Source organism: Zea mays, chromosome 5, assembly GCF_902167145.1.
Source record: "Zea mays cultivar B73 chromosome 5, Zm-B73-REFERENCE-NAM-5.0, whole genome shotgun sequence".
NCBI lineage: Eukaryota > Viridiplantae > Streptophyta > Magnoliopsida > Poales > Poaceae > Zea > Zea mays.
Genome location: NC_050100.1, coordinates 140,280,607 through 140,303,208, shown reverse-complemented (window position 1 = coordinate 140,303,208; position 22,602 = coordinate 140,280,607). Strand labels below are relative to the sequence as shown.

General features: G+C 47.0%; 1 protein-coding gene across 12 annotated transcripts in view; it reads left to right on the top strand.

Annotated features, from left to right (window-relative positions):
* LOC103628494 (tRNA(Ile)-lysidine synthase) overlaps positions 1-4,781 on the top strand; it is a 28,001-nt gene extending 23,220 nt beyond the window's left edge. For 6 of the 12 annotated variants that reach the window (XR_004849566.1, XR_004849563.1, XR_004849564.1 and 3 more), the window contains exons 14-15: positions 3,605-3,732; positions 4,274-4,580. Coding sequence is in view for 1 of the 12 variants with exons in the window: in XM_020538473.3 (XP_020394062.1) it covers positions 3,605-3,732; positions 4,274-4,346 (201 nt within the window). In the remaining 11 variants the exon portion in view is untranslated. Of the gene's footprint in view, positions 1-3,604; positions 3,733-4,273 lie in introns of those variants that run through there. The other 6 variants (XR_002262357.3, XR_002262356.3, XM_020538473.3 and 3 more) reach the window with 4 other exon arrangements.
* The last annotated feature ends 17,821 nt before the right edge of the window (positions 4,782-22,602 follow it).

Genomic DNA, 22,602 nt, shown 5'->3' with positions numbered 1-22,602 from the left:
CACACAATGTTCCGGATGGTGCGACTAAACTGAGTGGAGACCCAAGCGAAGAAGTGAGACAGGGTGGGAAAAGTGTTGGACTTCTGACGTGAAGGAAAAGTCCACAGATAATGCGAGAAGTCATCAAGAATAAGTAAATAATACTTATAGCCAGAAATGTTGATTACAGGGGATGTCCATACATCACAGTGTATCAGATAAAAAATGCCTGCTGCTCTAGAAGAGGAGATGGGGAATGGGAGCCTAACATGGCGACCTAACTGATAAGCATGACAGAGGTGCTCAAAAGATCCCCTACAACCGGAAACGGAGGTGATGCTGGAGAGCTTGAACATCACATCACGACCGGGGTGACCGAGACGACGATGCCAAGTCACAGAAGAGGCGGCGGCTGCAAGCAGAGGTCGGTGTAGAGCGGCCCGGGGCTGTCACACCGAGCGAGAAGGGTCTTGGTGGCAAGATCCTTCACAGAAAGACCAAATGGGTCAAACTCCATGGAACAAGAGTTGTCAGTAGTGAACTGACGGACGGAAAGAAGATTTTGAATAATGTGGGGAGCAACAAGAACGTTGGATAAACGGAAAGGATCGGGAAGGACCGCGTCACCGACTGAGGTGACGGGAAAGGCAGAGCCGTTTCCAACCACAATGGAGGACGGAAGGGAGGGGTGGGGGGAGAGGTGGAAGATAGAATACCTGCGTCCGGGGTGGTGTGGTAGGAGGCACCGAAGTCAGCCACCCAGTCAGAGACTGAGGTGGGTGGGGCCAGCGTTATTGTGGAGAAGGAGTTGGCGAGAGACTGCGTGTCCCACCCATTGGTCCAGGGCCCCCACACGGGTGGGGCAGGAGGCCCTGGGAGGGGAAGGAGCCCCTGCCGAGGCTGGGGAGGTGCCGAGGGCGCCGCGGGAGGTGGAGCGGCAAAGAAAACCTCCTGAGGGGTGGCGGGGCGAGGGGCCGAGGTGCTCGCGGACGGCCCGAGCCACATTTGGATAGTGCCAGTCCACGAGTTGTAGAAGGATGGCCACTGGGAGCCACCCGGTGAATGGCCTCGGTCGCCGCGTCCACGACCACGACCCCCCCCTAGCCAGTAGGCTGTCGAAGAGCTCCAGACGGCGGGAGACCGGAGTGCGGTGAAGAGGATCCCCCCGGAGGCAGAGGGGGGGGAGCCCGAGGAGCAATGTAGAGCGTCGTGGCGGGAGCGGCGGTCGCAGTGGCGGAGAGGCGAAGCTCCTCGAGAAGCAGATCGTTCTTGGTCTCCGCAAAGGTGGGAAAAGGCTTCATGCGGGTGAGGATGGGTGTCACACGATCGAAGCGAGGGCTCAAGCCGCGGAGGAGGTTGAGCACGAGGCACTCGTCGGTGATGGGGGCCTCGAGGGTGCGAAGAGTGTCCGCCATCGTCTTCATCTGACGGCAGTACTCGTCCACAGAGAGATCGCCCTGAGCAAGCTGACGGAAGGCGGTCTCGAGGTACAGAATCCGAGTCTGGCGGTGATCGAGGAACTGAGCCTCAAGGGCACCCCAGATCTGGTGAGCAGTGGCGTTCGGTACGCGAACGATGTCCTAAAGTTCGGTCGTGAGGGTGCCATGAATCCAAGAGAGCACCACCTCGTCCATCAGAAGCCAATCCTCTAACCTCTAACGGGTCAGGGACCGCTGAGAGGACGTGGTCGGCGAGGGCGTACCGGCGAAGGGTCTGCAAGACCTGATCGCGCCACCGAGGGTACTGAGTGGAGTCCGGCGCAAGGACGTCGGTGACGGTTGCCCGGATGCTGGTGAGGGCCGGCGCCTGAGCATGAAGAGAAGCGCGAAGGGTTGAGGCCGGGGCGGGCGCGGGCTCGAAGGTGTCGGCGCTGTGGCGAGCGGATGTGGGGGAGCCATCCAACACACCCTTGCCAGCGAGACGGCGGTAGGTCTCGGTGTACTGGCGCTCAATGGCGTCGACAACCGCCTGCTCCTGCTCAAGAGCACGGGCGGCGTCCTAGGCCCGCTGGCGAGCAACCGTAACGGCCGCCCGGGTGGCAGCGAGAATGGCAGCAGCGTCGTCCGAAGGACTGCGCAGGGAGATGATGGCGGACGGCTGACTGTACACAGTGGTCGGCGGGGGGCAGCCACGAACGGGGGCCCCGCCAGTCGTGTCGAGCGGGACATGTGGAAAGCCCGGCGCCAGCAGTTGGGAGCGAAGTAGGGTGGCATCCGGTAGGAAGAGCGCAGGAGCCAGCTGAGACCTGTCGTGGCCAGGGGCGGCCGCGAGGGTGGCGGATTGGGTCGGCGCAGGTGGAGGTGGCTCGACAGTGGGGGGGGGGGGGGGAGCGTAGCGGTGAGCACGAAGGCGTGCCCCGGCGGCGTACCGGCAGCGGCGAAGGGACACGCATGGCCGGAGACATCGGGTGTGGTGGGGAAGTGGGCCGCAGGGGGCGCGGCGACTGCCGGGGGCTCGCTGGCCGCAGAGGGAAGGTTCGCCAGGGACGTGGCGGTGCCCGGGCTCCTGCCGCGGAGGAGGGAGGGGCCCCGGCGGCACGCCAATCGCGGGGGAGAAGCTCGCCGGAGGGGCTGCGAGTCCCGGCGGCGCGCCGGCCGGGGGGGGGGGGAACACCCGCCAGGGGCGCGGCGAGTGCCGCCTTGTAGGAGAGAGGAAGGGGAAGGGGAGGGAAAGGGTCGCCGGAGAAGGGATGGGGCGGCGGCCGACCGACCATGGAGAGGCGGCTGCGGCTGGAGGGGAGGGGTGGGGGCGGCGGCGGCTGGAGGGAGGGAGAACCTAGAGCTCTGGTACCATGTTGGATTGGATAGAATGTTGCTGTACAAACCCTAACCCTAACAGCTACAGTGATAAGGACCCCTAGTGGGCTGTGGGCTAGGCCCATGTACACAGATAGCTAACACATATACTTTTTTTCTGGCTATGTCAATGAACTATACCGAGCTGCGCTGACCCATTTCCAAACTTCTAAGTGTACACTGTCCAAATCTTCTGCAGGCAAGTTCAGTGACAATATTTTACTTTCGTACAAAAAAAATGAATGTATGCTACTGTTACAGCAGCTGTCAATGTTGCTATTTTAATTGTCGTCCTGATAAACAAGTGTTTGATTCGAGACATATCTGTCCTTCGGAAATAAAACACTTGCTTCGAACTAAAATCTTATCTGTAGATGTAAATTATTGGTAATGACCCAAAAAATCTTATTCATCGTAAACACAAACCCTCTTGCGTACATACTAAAATTTTCAACCCATTTTTTTACTTCGTATATCAAATCTAGCTTGATCTGTTTATACATTTTTTTACTCCGTGTAAGGCACCTTCATGTATTCTTTTTATACCAGCTATATATGATGCTGCAGCGATGTTAGATGTGAAACTTTAATTGCTGTGCACGGAAAATTAAAATTTTCCATAGCGTGCGTTTGCATACAGCCTCTTATTTACAATGAATGAATAATATTAGTACGTAAAGTTTTCCATTGCTTGGTGGATGTATACACTATTGCAACATTTTTAGACTGCATTGCACATCGTCATACCGATTACCTTACATATATACATCAGCATTTTATTAAATGTTGTACGCAAATGACAATGCATACATTTAATTGTGATCTTGCAGGTTGCTCGACCACTTCATAATCTATGTGGTTTGTTCAGATGGGAAGAGCTTCTGTGCAGTGGGCTGTTATCCAGAGCATTAACTTCGACAGTACAATCATACAAGTATACATCAAATTCCATGTTCAAGTGAGTACTTCCGTACTCCTCTTTCCATTATCTCAGTTAATTGCATGAGTACTCATATGCTTTCTGGATATGTCAACCATTTACAAGGACCTGCGCAATACATTTCCGCAAAAAATACGAATGTTCGGTACTGTTACGTCAGCTGTCAATGTTGCTATTTTAATTGTGTTCTTCAGCAATAAAACACTTGCTTTGACCTAAAACCTTATCTGTCGATACAAAATATAGATAATGATCTAAAAACATTATTCATTGTAACCAGAAACCCCCTTGCACCCTAGCTTCATGTGTTTCTTTTATATTAACTATATGTCATGCTGCAGCGATGTCAGATGTCAGACTTTAACTGCTGTGCAAGGAAAATTTAAAAAATCCATGATGTGTATTTATACACAGCCTTTTATTTACAAAGACTGAATAATGTTAGTATTTTTTTTAAAGTTTATGCATCAGCGGAAAGTTGTCCTTTGCCACTGTTCTTTTAGTTATAACTTTTTAAACATAAGAAATGTTTTACAGAAAATGAGTTTTGACTTTTCAGGCCTCCCTTCCAACCAGAACAGCTGCATCTGAAAGCTCTGACAAGGCGACAACCAGACATCCTTAAAAAATAGACCATTTGTCATTCACTTAAAAAAGAGAGATCACAACATTAGGGTAACATAAAAACAACTACATTTAGTCTCTATAGTACTTGTTTTAGGTTAAAAAGATTAGCATTACAGCCTCCTTCCTTAAACACCTTTAAATGATGTAAGTACTCCCATGTCATATATGTCATTCCTATAGTTTCGACCAGTGCTGTATTTTTTATATATAACAATGTAGTCTAGAACTTCTTTGCGTGATACTGGAAGCCTAAAAAATTGTACCACTGCAGAGACCGTACGACTGACGGCTGCACGTAGATACGCCACAAAAAAGATTTGGTTGACTACCTTCAAACGGACCTTATGAACATATCCAGTACTGACTTTTGTAGCGTAGCTATTAGGCTGTCTCGAGCAACGTTACATAATTTTATCTTCTAAAGGATTCTGATCTCTATATCTTCTCAGTCTCCAGCAACGTCCTCTAAATTCGGTCCTCTAAAGTTAGTGATAACAGACTTCCTTTTTTGTGTAAATATAATTTCGGATTTTTTTTCAAATTGTAAATATTAATTATCACTCCAAATAATTTTTTGTGTAATTGTTATTGGTAAAACGACACATAGTTTTAAGGAGGCTGAAAATTCAGTTTGTAGCTACAGTAGCTTGCACCGTAAGCCACGACACTTCTTGTAGAAGCCATCCGCCTTGTTCAGGATGCTAATACGTTACCTTCTTTCAGAAGCATATTTGTCCTATAAATAAAGCACCCCCTCGTGAATGATTCACTCACTCAAGTTGTCCAGCTGTAATGCCCAAATAATTAGATTTATAAAAATATGTAAGTATTGGGAATTAAAAAAGGTTTATGTCATTACTTGTTTTGTTTTCTCCCTTTTATATATTCAAATAATGGGATCAAGTAGACTACTAACAATTATGTTAAATGTATAAATTAAATATGCATTACATGCTGAGGTTCTTGTATGTTTGCATTTGTATTTAATTAGCGAGACAAGCTTGAAAAATTAATATTTGAAAATGGAAATAAAAAAGAGAAGGAAAGAAAGATATACTATAGAGAAATATATAAAAATAATTATGTCTATTCATGCTGGTACTTTTATATGTGCATTTAATCTAGGTATGAGACTTACAAACAAATTTGAAATTCAAAGACTAGATTTTAAAATGGAGAAAGAAATTCAAAATGAAATAGGAAAAACAAATGAAAACTTCGGCCGGGCCTACACCCTGATTTTGGCCCACCACCGCTTTTCAATAGCTTGGCCCAACTGGGCTGCACGCCGCGCCGACAGGCGGGCCATTCCTGTCAGCGGCCGTCGCGCGCGCCACAGGGCAGGTTCCCTCACCGACGCGCTGGACCCACTTGCCAGCTGGCCATATCGCGCGCCTCTGCTCAGCAACTCGGCACCGTCTCTGCTGGCACTGCGGGTGGGACCGCGGGGTCAGTGTCGCGGTCGTCGCCCTCCCTTGTGGCTGATTCGCATTGAGCTCCAAACAGATCTTCACCGAATTCCTCGCGCGGATGGGACAGATGGAACTGTCTTTGGGGCCACACTTGTTACTATATGAGCCACATTTCCCTGCCTCCTTCTGCTTACCCGCAAGTTCTCAACCCTACCAGCTATAGCCGCGGTAGGGGCCGAGCGCTCCGTCATCGTAAAACGGGAGAGTGGGGCGCGTCCGTGGAAGTGGGCATCCATCGACATAGTGATCCAACGAGGCGACAGGCTGAAGCAGTGGACCAAGCCGCAAATCTTCATCGCCCAATTGTGCTACGGGGGTGACCGGAGCATGGAGAATGGCTCGCCGGAGGCGCTACACCGCCGCGCTGCGTGGGCAGGAACCTCCGCGGCGTAATCCATAGTGAGTTTCGCTCCTACGAATTCGCGATACTTAGAGCATTACAATTTACACTAATGTTCGGTGTTTAGGTGCTGGGAGATCGGGCGCGTCCTCGCTGGTGCTTGCGCCGCCGTGGTCTGTGCAGATGGCTCGGCCACTGCTCCCGTGTGGAGAAGATGAGGCCACTGCCATTGGATTGTCAGGCAATGGGTAGGATTAGAAGGAGCATACCTTTTCGCTTAATTGATCGGGACCGTTCGGTCGGATTAGATGGTGGTGTTCAGATCTGTTGGGGTCCGTTGGATCTGGATCCAAGGGCCCACGTCGTGTACCGGTTCGCTTCATGGTGTATTTAATCCTGGCGCTTGGATTAGATCAGATGGCCGAGATCCGTGCACCGTGCCACTTTGCAAAACAAACCCTAGGGTATGCAGAGTTCAACCCGCAGTCCATCGAGGGTAGAGAAGGATTTAATTTGTGTCTAGAGAACTTATGAATTAGCCCTCGTACTTTCTAGTAATGTTGAGCGCGGTCCAGAGAACTGGTAAATAGAATAAAAATATAGAAAATGAATTTTAGTATAAAAATAATTCCAAAAACTTGTTTAATGTATAACTAATTCATTTTAATTCCTTTTTGACCCATTTCAGTTGCATTAAATTCATAACAATATTGTTTATCATCTGGTAACCCTGTCTTATCATGAAACATAGATTAAAATTATGCACTTAATTTATTCTATCAAACACTTAAAACTTCGGAAAATCATAATTCTTTAACCGAACTTCGAATTTAGTGGTTCTCGAACCTGTGATCTCGATGTGATGCGTAGAATATTGTCATGCATTCTGTTATGATGTTTGGTGTGATGTTAATTCCTCCTATATCATGTTTTTTGTATTGTTGCGAGTGGACGAGCAAGCAACCGAGGACCCAGCGCCCAGCAGGTGGAAAATACTAAGCAGGAGCTCGTAGAAGGCAAGTTGTGCCCTTGATCACTTTTATTTACCCAATAATGTTCTCTATAATCACTTTGGCATGTTTAGGATTAATTTGATGGGACCCAATATGTCACCCTAGTCTGCTTTGCCTTATGCCTTGATCACCACTGAACTTTTGGGTAGTCTTGCTATTGCTATATGTGGTTTTGAGTGTTTAGATAAATTTGACACATGATCATTCTTTATATTACTATTGATTATTTATTGTTCATGATAAGATTACTGTGTAAATTGGAACATGGAGAACCACCCGGGAAAACAGTGCTACCGCAAGGGTGGAATGGGACACTATTGGCCAAGTAATTAGGAAAGCTAGTGAGAGACTACCTTACATAAAAGGGGCAAGCGGGGAGGCGTCGCTGTAGAGTATAGGGAGGTTCTCTGGTCGGACTATCTGTCTAGCTTTCTGGACAGGGGATTCCTATGCTTCCTTCTTCCTGAATTCGTAGCGGGTTTTCTTGAACTAGTGGAACTTTAGAAAGGCCTCATAGTGCTACCCTGCCTCGTCTCCTCGGTAGAGATGAATGGGACTTCTAGACTCCTTGGAAAATGGGTAGCATGGCTTGTGGGTAAAGATGTGCAACCTCTCCAGAGTGTAAAACTGGTATATCAGCCGTGCTCACTGTCACACCCGGGTTTCGGAGGCACCAAGATCCGGGCGCGAAATAAACACCAGGTGTGCTGGGACCAAGTCTCACACATATGATGAATAGTGGTACAGAAACGAATGTCACATCTTTACTATATAATAGGAGTTCTGTACAAAATAAATAAATAATTACATCATAAGAAGACAACGATCCAGCAACCCAAAGTTGACTAGGAGACGATGACCTAGACCTCTCATGAACTCATCACAACATCCTTCATGTGCCTCATCCTGCGGTACCTGTTCTTGACCTGTGGGGGGTGTGAGACAGCAAGAGTGAGCTCACATACGTTCATCGCTCAACAAATTTTGGGGAATAATGTGCATGAACTCGCCAAAGGTGGGAGCTCATGTGAAGTGTAAGGCTTACCAAAGAGGATGGTTAAAGTTGAGCATTGTTTTTAAAGTTGGTCAAAATTTTATTAGCAGTTACTAAGTATAAGTAAATACCAATCTAATTAAGTAGTAGAACAAAAGTGATAACAACACCTGCGATGCAATGCATATGACAAATCAAATTTTAGTTCCATAAGTTAATCATGTGAGTGTCCGAGCTGCTCATGACCGTGAGCACGGCTAGTATACCAGTTTTACACTCTTCATAGATTACGCATCTTTACCCACAAGTCATGTTACCCATCTGCCAAGGGATCGCTACTTCCCATACCCCTCTACCGAGGAGGCAAGGAAGGGTAACACTACAATGCCTTTACAAAGTTCCACTAGCTTCAGAAAACCCGCTACAGTTTCTAAGAAGCTCCAATGCAGGGACCCCTCGTCTGACCGCCATCGCAGCAAAATCAACCCATTGGCCTCCTTACACTGACCACTCCCCTACTACCCTTGCCACTTTTGGGTAAAGTAATCCTCCACTAGCTTTCCTAATTAGTCAGCCAAGGGCGTCCCATACCACCCTTGTGGTAGCACTGTTTCCCCGGGTGGTTCTCCATGTTCCAATTAACATAATGATCATATCATGAACAGTAAATAACAAACTGATAATAAAAGTGTGATAATGAATAATGTATATCTTTATACACAAAACCACATAAAGCAATAACAGGTACTACCCAAAGATTCAGTGGTAAACAAGGTATAGAGATAGTCAAACTAGGGTAACCTATTGGGTCCCATCAAAATTAACCTATGCAGATCATTATGATTAATAAGAACATGATTAGGTAAAAAGAAGTGATCAAGGGCACAACTTGCCTGGGACTTGAGATTCCAGGTACCAACTTGCTCTTATAGTGACTCGTAACCTCGCTGCTAGTCGTAGCAAACAAACATGGTATAGGCAAAATTAACATCACACCAAACATAAGAATAAATTGCGTAATAATAATCTACGCATTGCAACAAGATCGTGGGTTTGCGAACCACTGAAATCAGAGTTACGATTAAAGAATTATGATTTATGGTAGATCTATGTGATTTAAGTATTAAACTATATTATAAATTGATTAGTATACATCATATGAGAGAATATCTTATAAATAATTAACTCAACTTTAATCTAAGTCCTTACTTGATTATAAATCATCTTTTAGTCCAAAGATAACCATAAGATCATGATAATATATTAATATTAGAATAAGCTAATCCAGAAAATATAGTTTAATCAAATTAGTTACCTAATTATAAAAGTATGGGATATCATATAATCAATGTTGCTACTGCGTAATAAATATTTATACGAAGCTAACGCAACTTGAACGGATCTAAACAGAGTTGAAATGAATTAATTATGATTTTCCAAAGTTTTAAGTGTTGAATTAGAAGAAACTAAGTGCATAATTTTTAATCTAAGTTTCATAACAAAGTAAGGTTTCTAGATGATAAACAATATTATTATGAATTTAATGCAACTGGAAGGGATCAATTCGGAGTTAAAATGAATTTTCCACAAATTAAACAAGTTTCTGGGTTTATTTTTACACTAAAAATCAATTTCTGAATTTATTTATTTGATTTCACGAGCTCTGGACAACGCAACAAATACTAAAAAGTCCGAGGTTAATATCGCAAAAGTCCCGCAGTCATAGACTTTCTTCAGGGTGGACTGCTGGTTGATTTGTATTAACCTGAAGGACTCGTTTAAAAAGTTGCCACGCGAAGGGGTATGCAAGGATCGCGACCGTCCGATCAGAGAGAGAGCGCCAAGATCAAACGGCACATGACCGAACCGGTATTATATCGCGCCCATCGGATCTAGAATCGACGGTCCCAATTTTATGAAGCTCGAGTTGCACTGAACCGCCCGACCATACCCCTACGGTCCCGATCAAATCGCCCAGGGGAGTACGCACGATTAAATCTTCACCGCTCATCTACGATCCATGGCTACCACCCACACCACTCTTCATCTAATCGCAGCCGGTCATCGCGAAATCGACGGCCCCGGACCCTTCCTCCTCCTCCGCCGTTGCCAGATGGCGGTGCCGCCCACCCACACGGTGGCGGTCATCGTCGAAGGCTGGTCCGATGGTGACCCCAAGCTCTAACCTCCGATCTGATCAGTGCAAAACAAGAAGGGAAGGATTGCGAACGCAGAAGGAGGCTCATTATCGTGATTTGGGTCGCAGAACTTCCAGCCCACAGAATCATGCGAGTCCGACGCGGTGATGCTGCTCTGGAGAGCAATTGCCACGCCGCCTTGGCCCTTTCGCGCCAGCATGCGACGACCCCGCATCCGGTATTCGCCAGAGATCACCCTCACCCGATCACCGAGATCCCAAGCCGCAGCATCGTTTGAGTTCATGGCGACGGCGTTCATCGGTGCTCTGGTGATGGATTCCCCGACGACCACATTCCCTTCACCATCGCATGGAGCCTATGCCATGGAGGACGAGGGTCACGTTGATTTATAGGGACAGGGCAAGCACCTATGTTAGCAGCCTACTCGAATGGGAAGAGCAGATCGAGGAAGAAGAAGAGGATAGGCAAGGAATGAAGTTTAACGGGGGTTTAGCATTTGTTTTTCCCTGCCGACACAGACTTCTTGCGTAGGGTTATACCCATCCGCTTACACAGTCCACTCCGGACCAGAGTACCGAGCATTCGACCTTTTTACTCTACGGCCCAACAAGCGTGGCGACAGCACCGGACCAGTGTCGGTGGCTGTGTTGTGACCCAGCGATGGAGCGTTGCTGACATTCCCTCCCTCTTGCGATGCTGCTTGCCCCCAAGCAGCGGATCGGGGAAACTGTTGGCGAATGGCGTCCAGGTCTTCCCATGTTGCCAGCGCGTCGTCGCAACCGGACCAGCGCACCCGCACCTGGGGAATGGATGTACCGCCACGGGAGATGGTTCTGGTGTCGAGCACTTGGACAGGAATCTGGTTTGTAGCTGATGAATCTGGCAAGGTGCTGCTGATCTGATGTATGGGCGAGACAGCCTTCTTGAGCAGTGAGACGTGGAAGACAGGATGGACTGAAGACTCAGCTGGTAGCTCCAATTTGTATGCAACTGAACCCACGCGCTGCAGTACTGTGAAAGGCCCAAAATATTTGAAAGACAGCTTGTGGTTGGCCCGGGGTGCGACGGATGTTTGAATATATGGCTGGAGCTTGAGGTATACACGCTCCCCCACAGCAAACTCCCTCTCTGATCGGCCTTTGTCTGCTTGGGACTTCATACGGGACTGGGCGCGGTGAAGGTGTTGACGCACTACCTTGGTCATCAACTCACGGTTGGACAACCAGGTAGCCAGATCCACATCAGTAACTGAGTCTTCTGCAGCCAGGCCAAAATGTCGTGGAGGTCGACCGTAGAGGACTTCAAATGGAGAGCGACCAAGAGCCGAGTGAAAGGACGTGTTGTACCAGTATTCGGCCAGAGACAACCACAGGTTCCACTTGTGCGGACAAGCATGGACGAAACAGCGTAAATAGGTCTCCAAACACTGATTGACTCGCTCAGTCTGGCCGTCCGACTGAGGATGGTAGGCTGTCCCCATACGCAGCTGTGTACCAGCCAGCTTGAACAATTCCTGCCACAGAGAGCTGGTGAAAATGCGATCACGGTCGGAAATGATAGCTTCTGGCATGCCGTGTAGCTTGTAAACAGATGACATAAACAACTGAGCCACTTTGAAAGCTGTGTAAGGATGCAAGAGTGGAATAAAATGGGCATAGCGAGAAAACTTATCCACGACCACGAGGATGCTATTAGCATGAGCAGAACGCGGCAGACCTTCGATGAAGTCCATCGACACCACCTGCCAAGCTTGTGCTGGCACGGGGAGGGGCTGGAGCAGTCCAGGATACTTGGACCTATCGGGCTTGGACTGTTGGCAAATGGAGCAAGCTGCCACATAATCTTTCACCTGTTGTTTCATGTAAGGCCATGCAAACAGTTGATGAATCCGGCGGTAGGTAACTGGAAATCCAGAGTGCCCTCCCATAGGACTGTCATGAAATGCAGAGATGACCTTACGCTGCAGATTTGAATTAGCACCCAGCCAGAAACGACCTTTGTATTTGATGACCCCATTCTGAAGTGTGTAATGGCCAGCAGGTGAAGCAGTCACGGCCAGCTCAGATAGCAGCTGCTGGGCGTGATTATCCTGTTGATAACCGTCCATAATTTCTGAAAGCCACTGGGGGCTACTGCTAGAAATATGATAAAGCTCTGAGGATTCATGGGGACGACGTGACAGGGCGTCCGCCGCACCATTTTCAATTCCTTTCTTGTATAATATTTTGTATTGGAGACCCAAGAGTTTGGTGAAAACTTTTTGTTGCCACGGCGTATTAAGCTTTTGCTCTGTCAAGTGTGAGAGACTGCGCTGATCAGTGTAAATTATGAACTCATCGTGCAAGAGGTAGGGTCTCCAGTGGTCGACAGCCATCAGAATAGCTAGGTACTCCTTTTCATAGGTCGATAATCCTCTATTCTTTGGACCCAGAGCTTTACTGACAAAAGCGAGAGGGTGGCTGTTCTGGCTGAGAACCGCACCAATGCCTGACCCCGACGCGTCAGTTTCAATGGCAAACGGGGACGAGAAGTCAGGCAGTTGCAAGACTGGGGCAGAGGATAGTGCTGTCTTGAGTGTACGAAAAGCATGATAGTGGTCTTGAGTCCATACAAAATGTGTGTTCTTCTTCAGTAACTGAGTTAGGGGTTTAGAGATCACCGCGAAGTGTCGTACAAATTTCCGGTAATATCCCGCGAGGCCGAGAAATCCCCGTAACTCTCGACAGTTTGCAGGTACTGGCCATGAGGTAACGGCGTCCACTTTTGAGGAATCTGTTGCCACCCCTCGCGCTGAAATGACATGGCCCAAATATGCAATTTCTTGTTGTGCAAAGGAGCATTTGGACAATTTAATCTGCCACTGATCGGCTCGAAGAAGACTGAATACTAACTCCAAATGCTGAATATGATCAGACCATGTATGGTTGTAGACCAATATGTCATCAAAGAAAACAAGGGCACATTTCCGGAGCAGTGGGGAAAGAGTCCTGTTCATCGCTCCCTGAAATGTTGCAGGTGCACCAGACAATCCGAAGGCCATGACTTTAAACTTGAAATGACCATGGTGGGTTTGAAATGCCGTTTTGTGCTGGTCCTCGGAAGCCATTCGGATCTGATGGAACCCCGCTCGCAGGTCGAGAGTGGAGAACCAGGCTGCGCCGTGAAGCTCATCCAAAAATTCGTCAATAATGGGTACCGGAAACTTGGTTTTGATGGTCAGTGCATTTAGATGTCTGTAATCGACACAAAACCGGTATGTGTTGTCTTTTTTCTTCACTAGAATGACTGGAGATGAGAATGCACTGCTGCTGTTCTGAATAATTCCTGTCTGGAGCATGTCCGCTACTTGTTTCTCAATTTCTGATTTCAGAGCTGGAGCATAACGATACGGCCTGAGTTGTACTGGGCTTACACCGGTCAGCAACGGAATACGATGGTCGCACTCGTGTGGGGGAGGAAGACCCTGTGGAACTTCAAATATATCAGCATATTGAGTGAGTAGCTGCTGCAGTTCTGCGGGCAACTTGTGAACAATGGCTTGATCCTTGTCAGTGAGGGATTCCAAGGAAGATACCTCCATAACAGTACACTGCATGTTCTGAACTCCCATACCACACAATTTGATAGTAGAGCCTTGGTACGGTATAATCAGCCACTTATCTTCCCAGTGTACCCACATAGGGCTGTGGGAACTCAACCAGTCCATACCTAAGATGAGGTCGTAGTGAGTGAGCTGAATAATCTTCAAGTTTGAGGAGAAGGCATACTCATTGAGGTACCATGTGACATTAGTTAATTCATGGTCACACGGTAATTGGGAGCCATTGGCCACCTGTACGCGAAGTGAAGCTGGTAAGGGAGTCCAATTGGGCAAATGTGAAGCAACTCGGTGGCTGATAAATGAAGTAGAGCTGCCCGAATCCAACAGTACCAACATATCCATACCACCAATGTGGCCAATAAACCGCATGGTCTTGGGGGTATCTGCACTGAGAACAGCAGCCTGCGACATATGTAACAGAAGCAACTCTTTAGCTGCGACATCAGTAACAGGTTCCTCATCTTCCGGTAACTGAAAGGACTGCCACATTTCTTCGACCAGGTGTAACTGCACGGTGTTAGGGCACTTGTGACCTCGATTATATTGGAGTCCGCATTTGTAACAAAGTCCCTTGGCCTTCCGATATGCATATAATGTAGCCAATTTGTCCTCGGACTGAGCTTGTCGAGAAGGAATGGCAGCAGGCGCATGATCCAACTTTAGGGAAGGAGTTGCTTTACTGTCATGTGTAAGGCTGGTGCCTGAGGCCGTTGGTTTGCTGAATGTTCTTGGAGTGAACTTGCCCTCCCGCTGTCGGGTACCCTCGCGCACCTCCTCCTGCAACTGAGCAAGAACATAGGCAGTATCGAGATCTCGTGGGCGTTGCACCAACACAATAGAGCGTACATCATCACGCAACCCATCGACAAACTTAGTGATATAGTAAAGTGGGTCAGCATGGGGTTGATAAGCCTTTAACTGGTCAACTAGTTGTGCAAATTGTTCAATATAATCAGAGACACTGGAATATTGACGGACGTGCAGGAGTTGTCTAAGAAGAGTTTCGTGCTGGTTTTTGCCAAATCTCTCACGAATTAACATCCCAAACTCGTGCCAAGTGACCTGGTGAAGGCTGTGTTCGATCGACTATAACCATCTGGCTGCAGGACCGGTGAAACTCATTGTGGCTACTTCAATCCAGACAGAGGGATCTACGGAGTACATGCGAAAATATGATTCACAACGTGTTTGCCATAGTTTGGGGTAGGAACCGTCGAACTCAGGAAAATTCAGCTTGGGCAACTGGCCTAAGTAATTGGTGAATTGGGCGCCGTAAGCACGACCGCCGAACGGTGCGGGAGGCGGGTTGAGACCAGTGCCCGACGTGCCCCCAGTGTGGACATCGAAAGCAAATGAAGGAGCACCCTGAGGATGAGAGTGCATACCCATGGCCGGGAGGGAGTGATGGGGGTAAAAACCCCCAAAACCCGTCTCCCGTGGTTGATTGTCGATGCGGTGCCCGCTTGGGCCGTCGGTGTTCCATGAGGGAGGAGGCACGCGCTCCGTCGTCGACTGGTGAGGACCGAGTACGCCATGCGGATCTGGCGAGTCGTGGATGGCACCGCGTTCGAGGAAGCGCGCTACCCTGGACAGCTCTGCGCGAACGGCGTCGACCGAGTCCTTCACGCCGTCGACTGATGCCTCGACGCGCGGCCTCCATGATTCGAAGACTGAAGTGACGTTCTCCAGCGCGGCCACCCGGGTCATGGCGTCCGCCGTGAACTCCTCGAGAGGAGCCTAGCCGAGCGCCCCTATGGAATCCAGCGTGGTGTCGCGATTTGCGACCTGCACCTGGATCGCGGCGATGTCGTCGGAATTGGCGGCCACAGACTTCTCCAGATGGCACCACCGTGCATCCTGGTTTTCCAATCGGTCGCATAACTGCTGAAGTAGCTTGGATTGGGTGGTTAGGCTGTTGGATTGGGCTTCGATCTGTTTGGATTGGGCATTCAGAGCAGCCGCCAGGTTGGGATCGGGGGCGCCCGCCATTTTTGCCGAGCGAGTGAAGTAAGGGGGAATCTCCAGTGCCAAGATCGGTAGCTTTGATACCAATTTGTTAGCAGCCTACTCGAATGGGAAGAGCAGATCGAGGAAGAAGAAGAGGATAGGCAAGGAATGAAGTTTAACTGGGGTTTAGCATTTGTTTTTCCCTGCCGACACCGACTTCTTGCGTAGGGTTATACCCATCCGCTTACACAGTCCACTCCGGACCAGAGTACCGAGCATTCGGCCTTTTTACTCTACGGCCCAACAAGCGTGGCGACAGCACCGGACCAGTGTCGGTGGCTGTGTTGTGACCCAGCGATGGAGCGTTGCTGACAACCTAGCGCAGGCGAGCTCGACCGGTGAACCAACCTCGGTTGCTACAGACGGAGCCAGAGATCGCGCGTGGAGTTTGTTACGCTAGAGGGGAAGGAGCTGACCACCTGGGCCTGCTTGGAAATGAGACATGCGTGACCAACACAGGGGGGTGTGGGGCTGACCCGTGGGTCCCCCCATGTCTGCGCGGTCGAGCGTGCGCCTGGGTGGGCTGCGCGATGGTGAAAAGGGTAAGTGGGCCGAACAGGGTGAAAACGGCCCAAGGCGCAAACTGCCATCCTCTTCTTCTTTTCTTTTCTTTTCTTATTTCTATTTTCTTCTCTATTTCAAGTTTACAATATTCAATTCAAATTCAAATTTCCTATTTTAAGTTCAGATTCCTAGTATCAAATATGATCCAATTTATGAATATAAACGCCACTATTTTTGATATTAGTATTTTTCCTCCTTCCCCTTATTTAATTCTAGTAATAAGTGACTTCATTCCAATTTCCTTTCTAAATTTGTATTTGATGTTTTCATTTAAAATTCTAAGGTCAAATTCAAGTCATGTCTTCAATAAAATGCCTTACACAAAATGGTTAAGCAAGGGATGCAATTTCTTCATTGTTTATTTAATGGTTGCTTAACTAATTTAATATTATTAATTGATTATAAATGGGAAGGGTCCTAATATATTCTCAAAGGTTTTGAAAATTCTAGAAACATTATCCTAAATACATTTATTTCTTTATTTTATTATATTTTTTCTACCAATTTTTAGGTCTTACAAATCCTACCCCTTAACAGAAATCTCGTCCTCAAGATTAGTTAGAAAAGGGATACAGAAGGATTGGTTTGTAATTCAACTTTTAGTTTATAATTGGTTCAAAAATCAAGAGTCTCATCATTTTTTATAGTCAATAGTGGGTGATTAGGAGCACATATGTATCCAGTCACTTATTATGTATGATATAAGCTGGACGGGTTGAGGTAAGAAAGATTATGGCAAGGAAAAGAATTTACCCAATATGTTTAAGTCTTGATTCATCTCTAGATTCGCTTCGACTGTTATATCCTTCCTTGCTGATGTCGATCTTTTCTTCTCCAGTCTTGGTCTCATTGATTTGAGGTTAGTGTATTTTATCGGAGTTGGGGAATATGGTTAAGATAGATATGAATGAGATAGACTACATGACGTAGGTCAAAATCTTCTTTGATGTTCCGGGAGCATTATGTTCCAGAGGGAGTGCTCCATATGAAACAAGAAGAGTTTATCCGGTTATAGCAAGGTGGAGATACTGTAATGCAGTATCTCAATAAATTTAACCACCTCTCCTAGTATGGCATTGACCAGGTGAATACAGATCTAAAAAAGAAGAATTGTTTTATGAGGGGACTCAATGATAGGCTTCAACAGAAAATGGCAACATGCTTGGACCTTACCTACAGTAGGGCTATCAGTACAGCGCTGGCAGTGGAAGCCAAAAATGCAGGACATGGAAAATCAAAGGGGTTTGGAGGTGAAAGGTCAAATCAAGGGCCTGAAAAGAGAACCAGGTTGGTGATCCGACCTTTTAATCAAAATCGTTCTTCACCTTGCCCACCTTCATATCCATTCAAGCAGCCTGTCTTTATTTGTCCTACTACTGCCCCCGCTCCTACCAATCAGCCGAGTGCCCCTGGTACTCGTTTCCCTGCCTTCCCAGTTCTTCCACTGGTTGCTTCAATTGTGGAAAGTCCGGACACTTCATCAAGGACTGCCCATACCTGAAGCAAAATAAAACCAACTTTCAGCAGAACTCTGGGAATTCAAACCAAGGGAAACACGACCAATACTTCAACGGGCAAGAATTTCAAGAAAATTGGACGGATTTATTATACCTAGGTGGCTACAACACCGGAGGGCGAACCGATGATGATGGGTACGTTTCTTGTTGCCAATTACCCAGCAGTTATTCTCTTCGATTCTGGTGCATCACATACCTTCATAAGCAAGAATTTTGTGGAAAAACATTGCATTCCTTGCACTAAATCAAGGGAGGGATTTATTATCCACTCACGTGGGGGACCGATATTTACTAAGGAAGTAGCCTTCCACATACCAGTAACGTTGGCCGGACGGGAATTCCCTACCAACATGATTGTTTTAAAAGGTCAAGACATAGATGTAATTCTAGGCATGAACTAGTTAGCCCAACATAAGGCCATCATCAATACAAACTTAAGGACTGTTGGGGACTTGTTCTCAAATGCTATGAATTAAGAACAAGGCAACACAAAATGTTAAAGGTTAATGCCCTCCGTCCTTCGAAGCATTATTTCCCTTAGGATATAATGATCTTCACACGAAGGTCGTGAAGGACATGACTTCATCATCGCTGTATAAGTTAATAAAAGAAGAAGCATATGAAATATAAGAGACAACATGAACAATCATATAACATTATTAATTCCTCTTTATTATATTGTCATGGAAGAACAGAAACAATATTGAATTACATTTGTACCTTTGGCTTGACAGAAGATGAAAGTACAAGCGTGCCGCACAAGTGAGTACAAGTCCGCGTGAACAGTACGGGGGTACTGTTCATCTATTTATAAGCACATGGCGCAGCTTGTGTAAATTTACATTCATGCCCTTCATATTTACTATTGACTTATGGACAACCCAACAGGGGCTAGATAGCCTTTTCCCCTTTAAGTCGGTTCTTTTTTCTGACATTAAGCCGAAGCTCCCTCGCGCGTAGCTTCGGAGCAACATCAGCCTTCGTCACGACCATGCTTTTCACATCGTGTATGCTTTTAACCCAAGTCTGAAGGTACCTGCTCATACGTTACACTTAGAAAACATTGTTAAATCATGTTTTTGAGGACCTTCGGAAGACGAAGGCCCCCAACGGTAGCCCCTCGCAGTATTACTTTGTTAAGATAACGAATTCAGACTACGACATGGACGAAGGCCTTAAGCCGAAGGTCCAAAAAAACACCTTCCCTTTGCTAGAATAGCAACAATCAATGACAGACGGGGCCCTCCAACTTGCAGCGTACTGGGCGTATAAATAGGAACTCACACCAACTGCATTTGATACGTTGCTTGTGCCATTTGCATTATTTTCTCAATCTTTTAGCTCTTGCTCACTAGCACTTGCTAAATTTTCAAGCTCTCTGAACTTCGGTTTAAAAAACATGTTTTCACCATGTCTGGAGAAAAGATGTCTCAGGAAAAGAAGATTGTTGCAGAAACGAAGCTGACCGAAGAAGCGAAGCTGTTTGAGGAGAAGAAGTCTATGGATCCTTATGTTGCTGGATTTATTTAATCAATGGCAAAACCAAACACAGAGAAAATTAATAGAGAGATACTGGAAGGTTTGTCTGAAGATACTGGTGACAGCGATAGCTATGATGAGGAAAGTGGGGATGAAGATTCTAAGGATCGGCCCTGGCGGCCAAGTCATTCAATCTTCAGAAAATCGACCATCAAACAGAGTCATCTTGAGAACATGAGAGAAAGATACTTTCGGGATATATCTATTGTGAGGGCTGGCGGAGACAACAACGTCCCTGCCCCTGAGGAGAACGAAGTTGTGATTTATCGAAGCTTCTTCAAGGCTAGACTTCAGTTCCCTTTGAGCAAGTTTATAGTTGAAGTGCTGAAGACCTACCAAATCTTCCTTCATCAGATCACCCCCGAGGCCATAATAAGAATGGGGATTTTTGTATGGGCAGTAAGGAGTCAAGGGCTAGAGCCAAGCGTGAAGTGCTTCTGCAGTATGCACGAACTTCTATATGAGACGAAGGCCATGGGTAAAGAACAGTACCACAACAACTTCGGTTGTTATGGATTTATCGCTCGCCCCAACGCAAGCTACCTAGTGCCAACGTTTCGAAAGAGATGGGCCAGAACTTGGATGGAAGAATGGTTCTATGTGAAAAATGATTTACATGCAAGGGAAGATATCAAAGAAGTCATTATGCGTCCCATCTGGTCCCGCTTCGGCCTGCGAAGGCTGAAGGTCGAATTTGATGTCTCCGCCGAAGCGTGTCAGAAGGCCTTCAGTACTGTTTGCTCCTTCATTGGCACAAGAGATTTAATTCAAGAACATATAGCATTCAGAGTATGGCCGCCTGTGGAAAACTGGGAAATGCCGAAGGATACCATCACTAACTCTAGCGAAGGTGGTTTGGTCCGGCTGAAATATACATTCAGGTTTGGGGATAAGTTTGATGAACCAAATGATGATTGGCTGAAGTGTATTGAAGCTACTAGCGATGAGTTACTTGGGGCGTACTCCAAAACCGAGGACAATGCCTTGTCCGCAGCCTTCGGGGGTTAGAATAAGAAAAGGTTGAACAGGGTATTCGATGCTATTGGCTTCGTATACCCTGACTATTGTTACCCGCTGCGAGGGCAAGGGGTAAAAAGAAAGATTGCTGCTTCTGGAAAGGTTGCCGCTTCGGCTATCACAGCTGAGCCAAAGGGCAAAAATATGAAGGTTCTAACTCACCGACCGCGTTATATTGAACCGGCCGTGATACCTGATTTTGGCGAAGGGGCCTCTTCAGCTGCCAAAACAAAAGAAAATGTTCCTCATGCGCAGAGGACTGAAGAGCCGGCTATAATGCCAAAGTTACCTTTAGTTAAGCTAGTTGAGACGACGGCTGATAAGGCTGAAGGGTCAAAAAACTGAAGAAATAACAAAAATGCCAGAGATTTTGAACCCTTCAACAGAGGCAACAGTGCCGAAGGCACAAAAGAGTTTTGCCGCAACTCCTAAGAGGAGAAGGATGGCGAATGTGCTAGTTGTTGTGTTATAAACAGCAAAAACCTTGAGTCCTGCTCCTACAAGAAAAATTATCGAAGGTTCCAAGGCACAACCCAAAGCTGAAACGAAGCAGGCAGAAGTCGAAGCTACAACAATTCAGGCTGAAACCGAAGCTGGGCCTTCAATGCCCACTGAGACAGAGCCTGTCGTAGTTAAAGAAAAGGCGATAGCGCAAAATGCGTCTGAAAAGGTTGAAACTCCTGCTCCCGAAGCTTCAAAAGAAAGCACTGATTACATCATTCGTCATGCTTCGGGAAAGGGACTTTCTCAAGAAGAAAAGCTAGAAGCACGACACTATGCCCAAAAATTGAAATACCCGAAGGGGGCATTAGTGTTTAATGGCAATGGGGAAGAAGATTTTTTGTACCGTCTCCCGGATAATAAAGAAATATCTGTTTGCCAGGAGATAGGTAGAAGCATCGGATTCCCGAAGCTAGAAGATGACCTTTCAATCTTATCGAAGGATGAGCTTACTGACGGCTTAGCGTATAATAGCATAAAGGTATAAGAGTTACATTTGAATTTAAAAATGGGGTATTTTATTTGTCATACTTATTCTTTCCTCCACTTGCAGGGCCTGATTCTTAGTAATGCCCTCAGGCACAGAAAAACATTGAAGATGAAGGATATACGTGTAGGAATACGGGGAGGCTACACTAGCGCAAAACAAAATTTTCAACCCCATAATACCAAGATCTACTGCGGTTATAGGTCATGGGATTACCACTAGACGCGCAGAGCAGCGGAAGACGTCTCGATGTAGACGAACGCGTCGAGCAGTGCCGTGCAGTCGCCGGCGTCCTTCACGTCCTCGCACGGTTCGTCCAAGTGCTCCAGATGCAGCACCTCTGAGGTATCCACACGTACAGGGAGGAAGCACCGCGTACCGAACTGCTAGGTTCGCGACGGCGGCTTGGCAAGGGCGAGAGGTGGGCGGCGGCTGTTAGTTCGCTGGTGGCGAATTAGGTTATCTCTTAACCGCGCCCCTGCCCCTCATTATATAGGCGTTATGGTGGGCTTCTGACGCCGAGGCCCATCATTAACCCTAAAGCCCAGTCTAATTTCGGATCTAATCCGAATTAGGCTTCCTTCCCCTTAAGTGTGTGACCCTATAGGTTCACGTACAAATAGACATGGCCCGAGTACTCTTACTTGGCCCAATAATTGACAGCGGCCTCTAGCAAGACATGTCAACTCCTATGTGTACGTAAAGATCATATCAGACGAACCATTGCGACATTACGTACATGCTGTTCCCTTTGTCTCACGATATTTGGTCTGGCTCTAAGCTGACCTCTCTTTCTCGATACTGTGAATTGGAATCCTTTCAATGGTTAACTCTTAACCCTAGCACGGCCATGCATTTCTTGATCCAATCACTCGAGGGGCCCAGAGATATCTCTCTCACAAAGAGAGGGACAAATTCCATCTTGACTGACCATGCCTCACAGCATGCTTCCTGACAAACCCAAAACTACCTTTATAACTACCCAGTTACGAGATAGCGTTTGATAGTCCCTAAGTAAGTCAATTCACATCTTGAGAACATGCAACAATC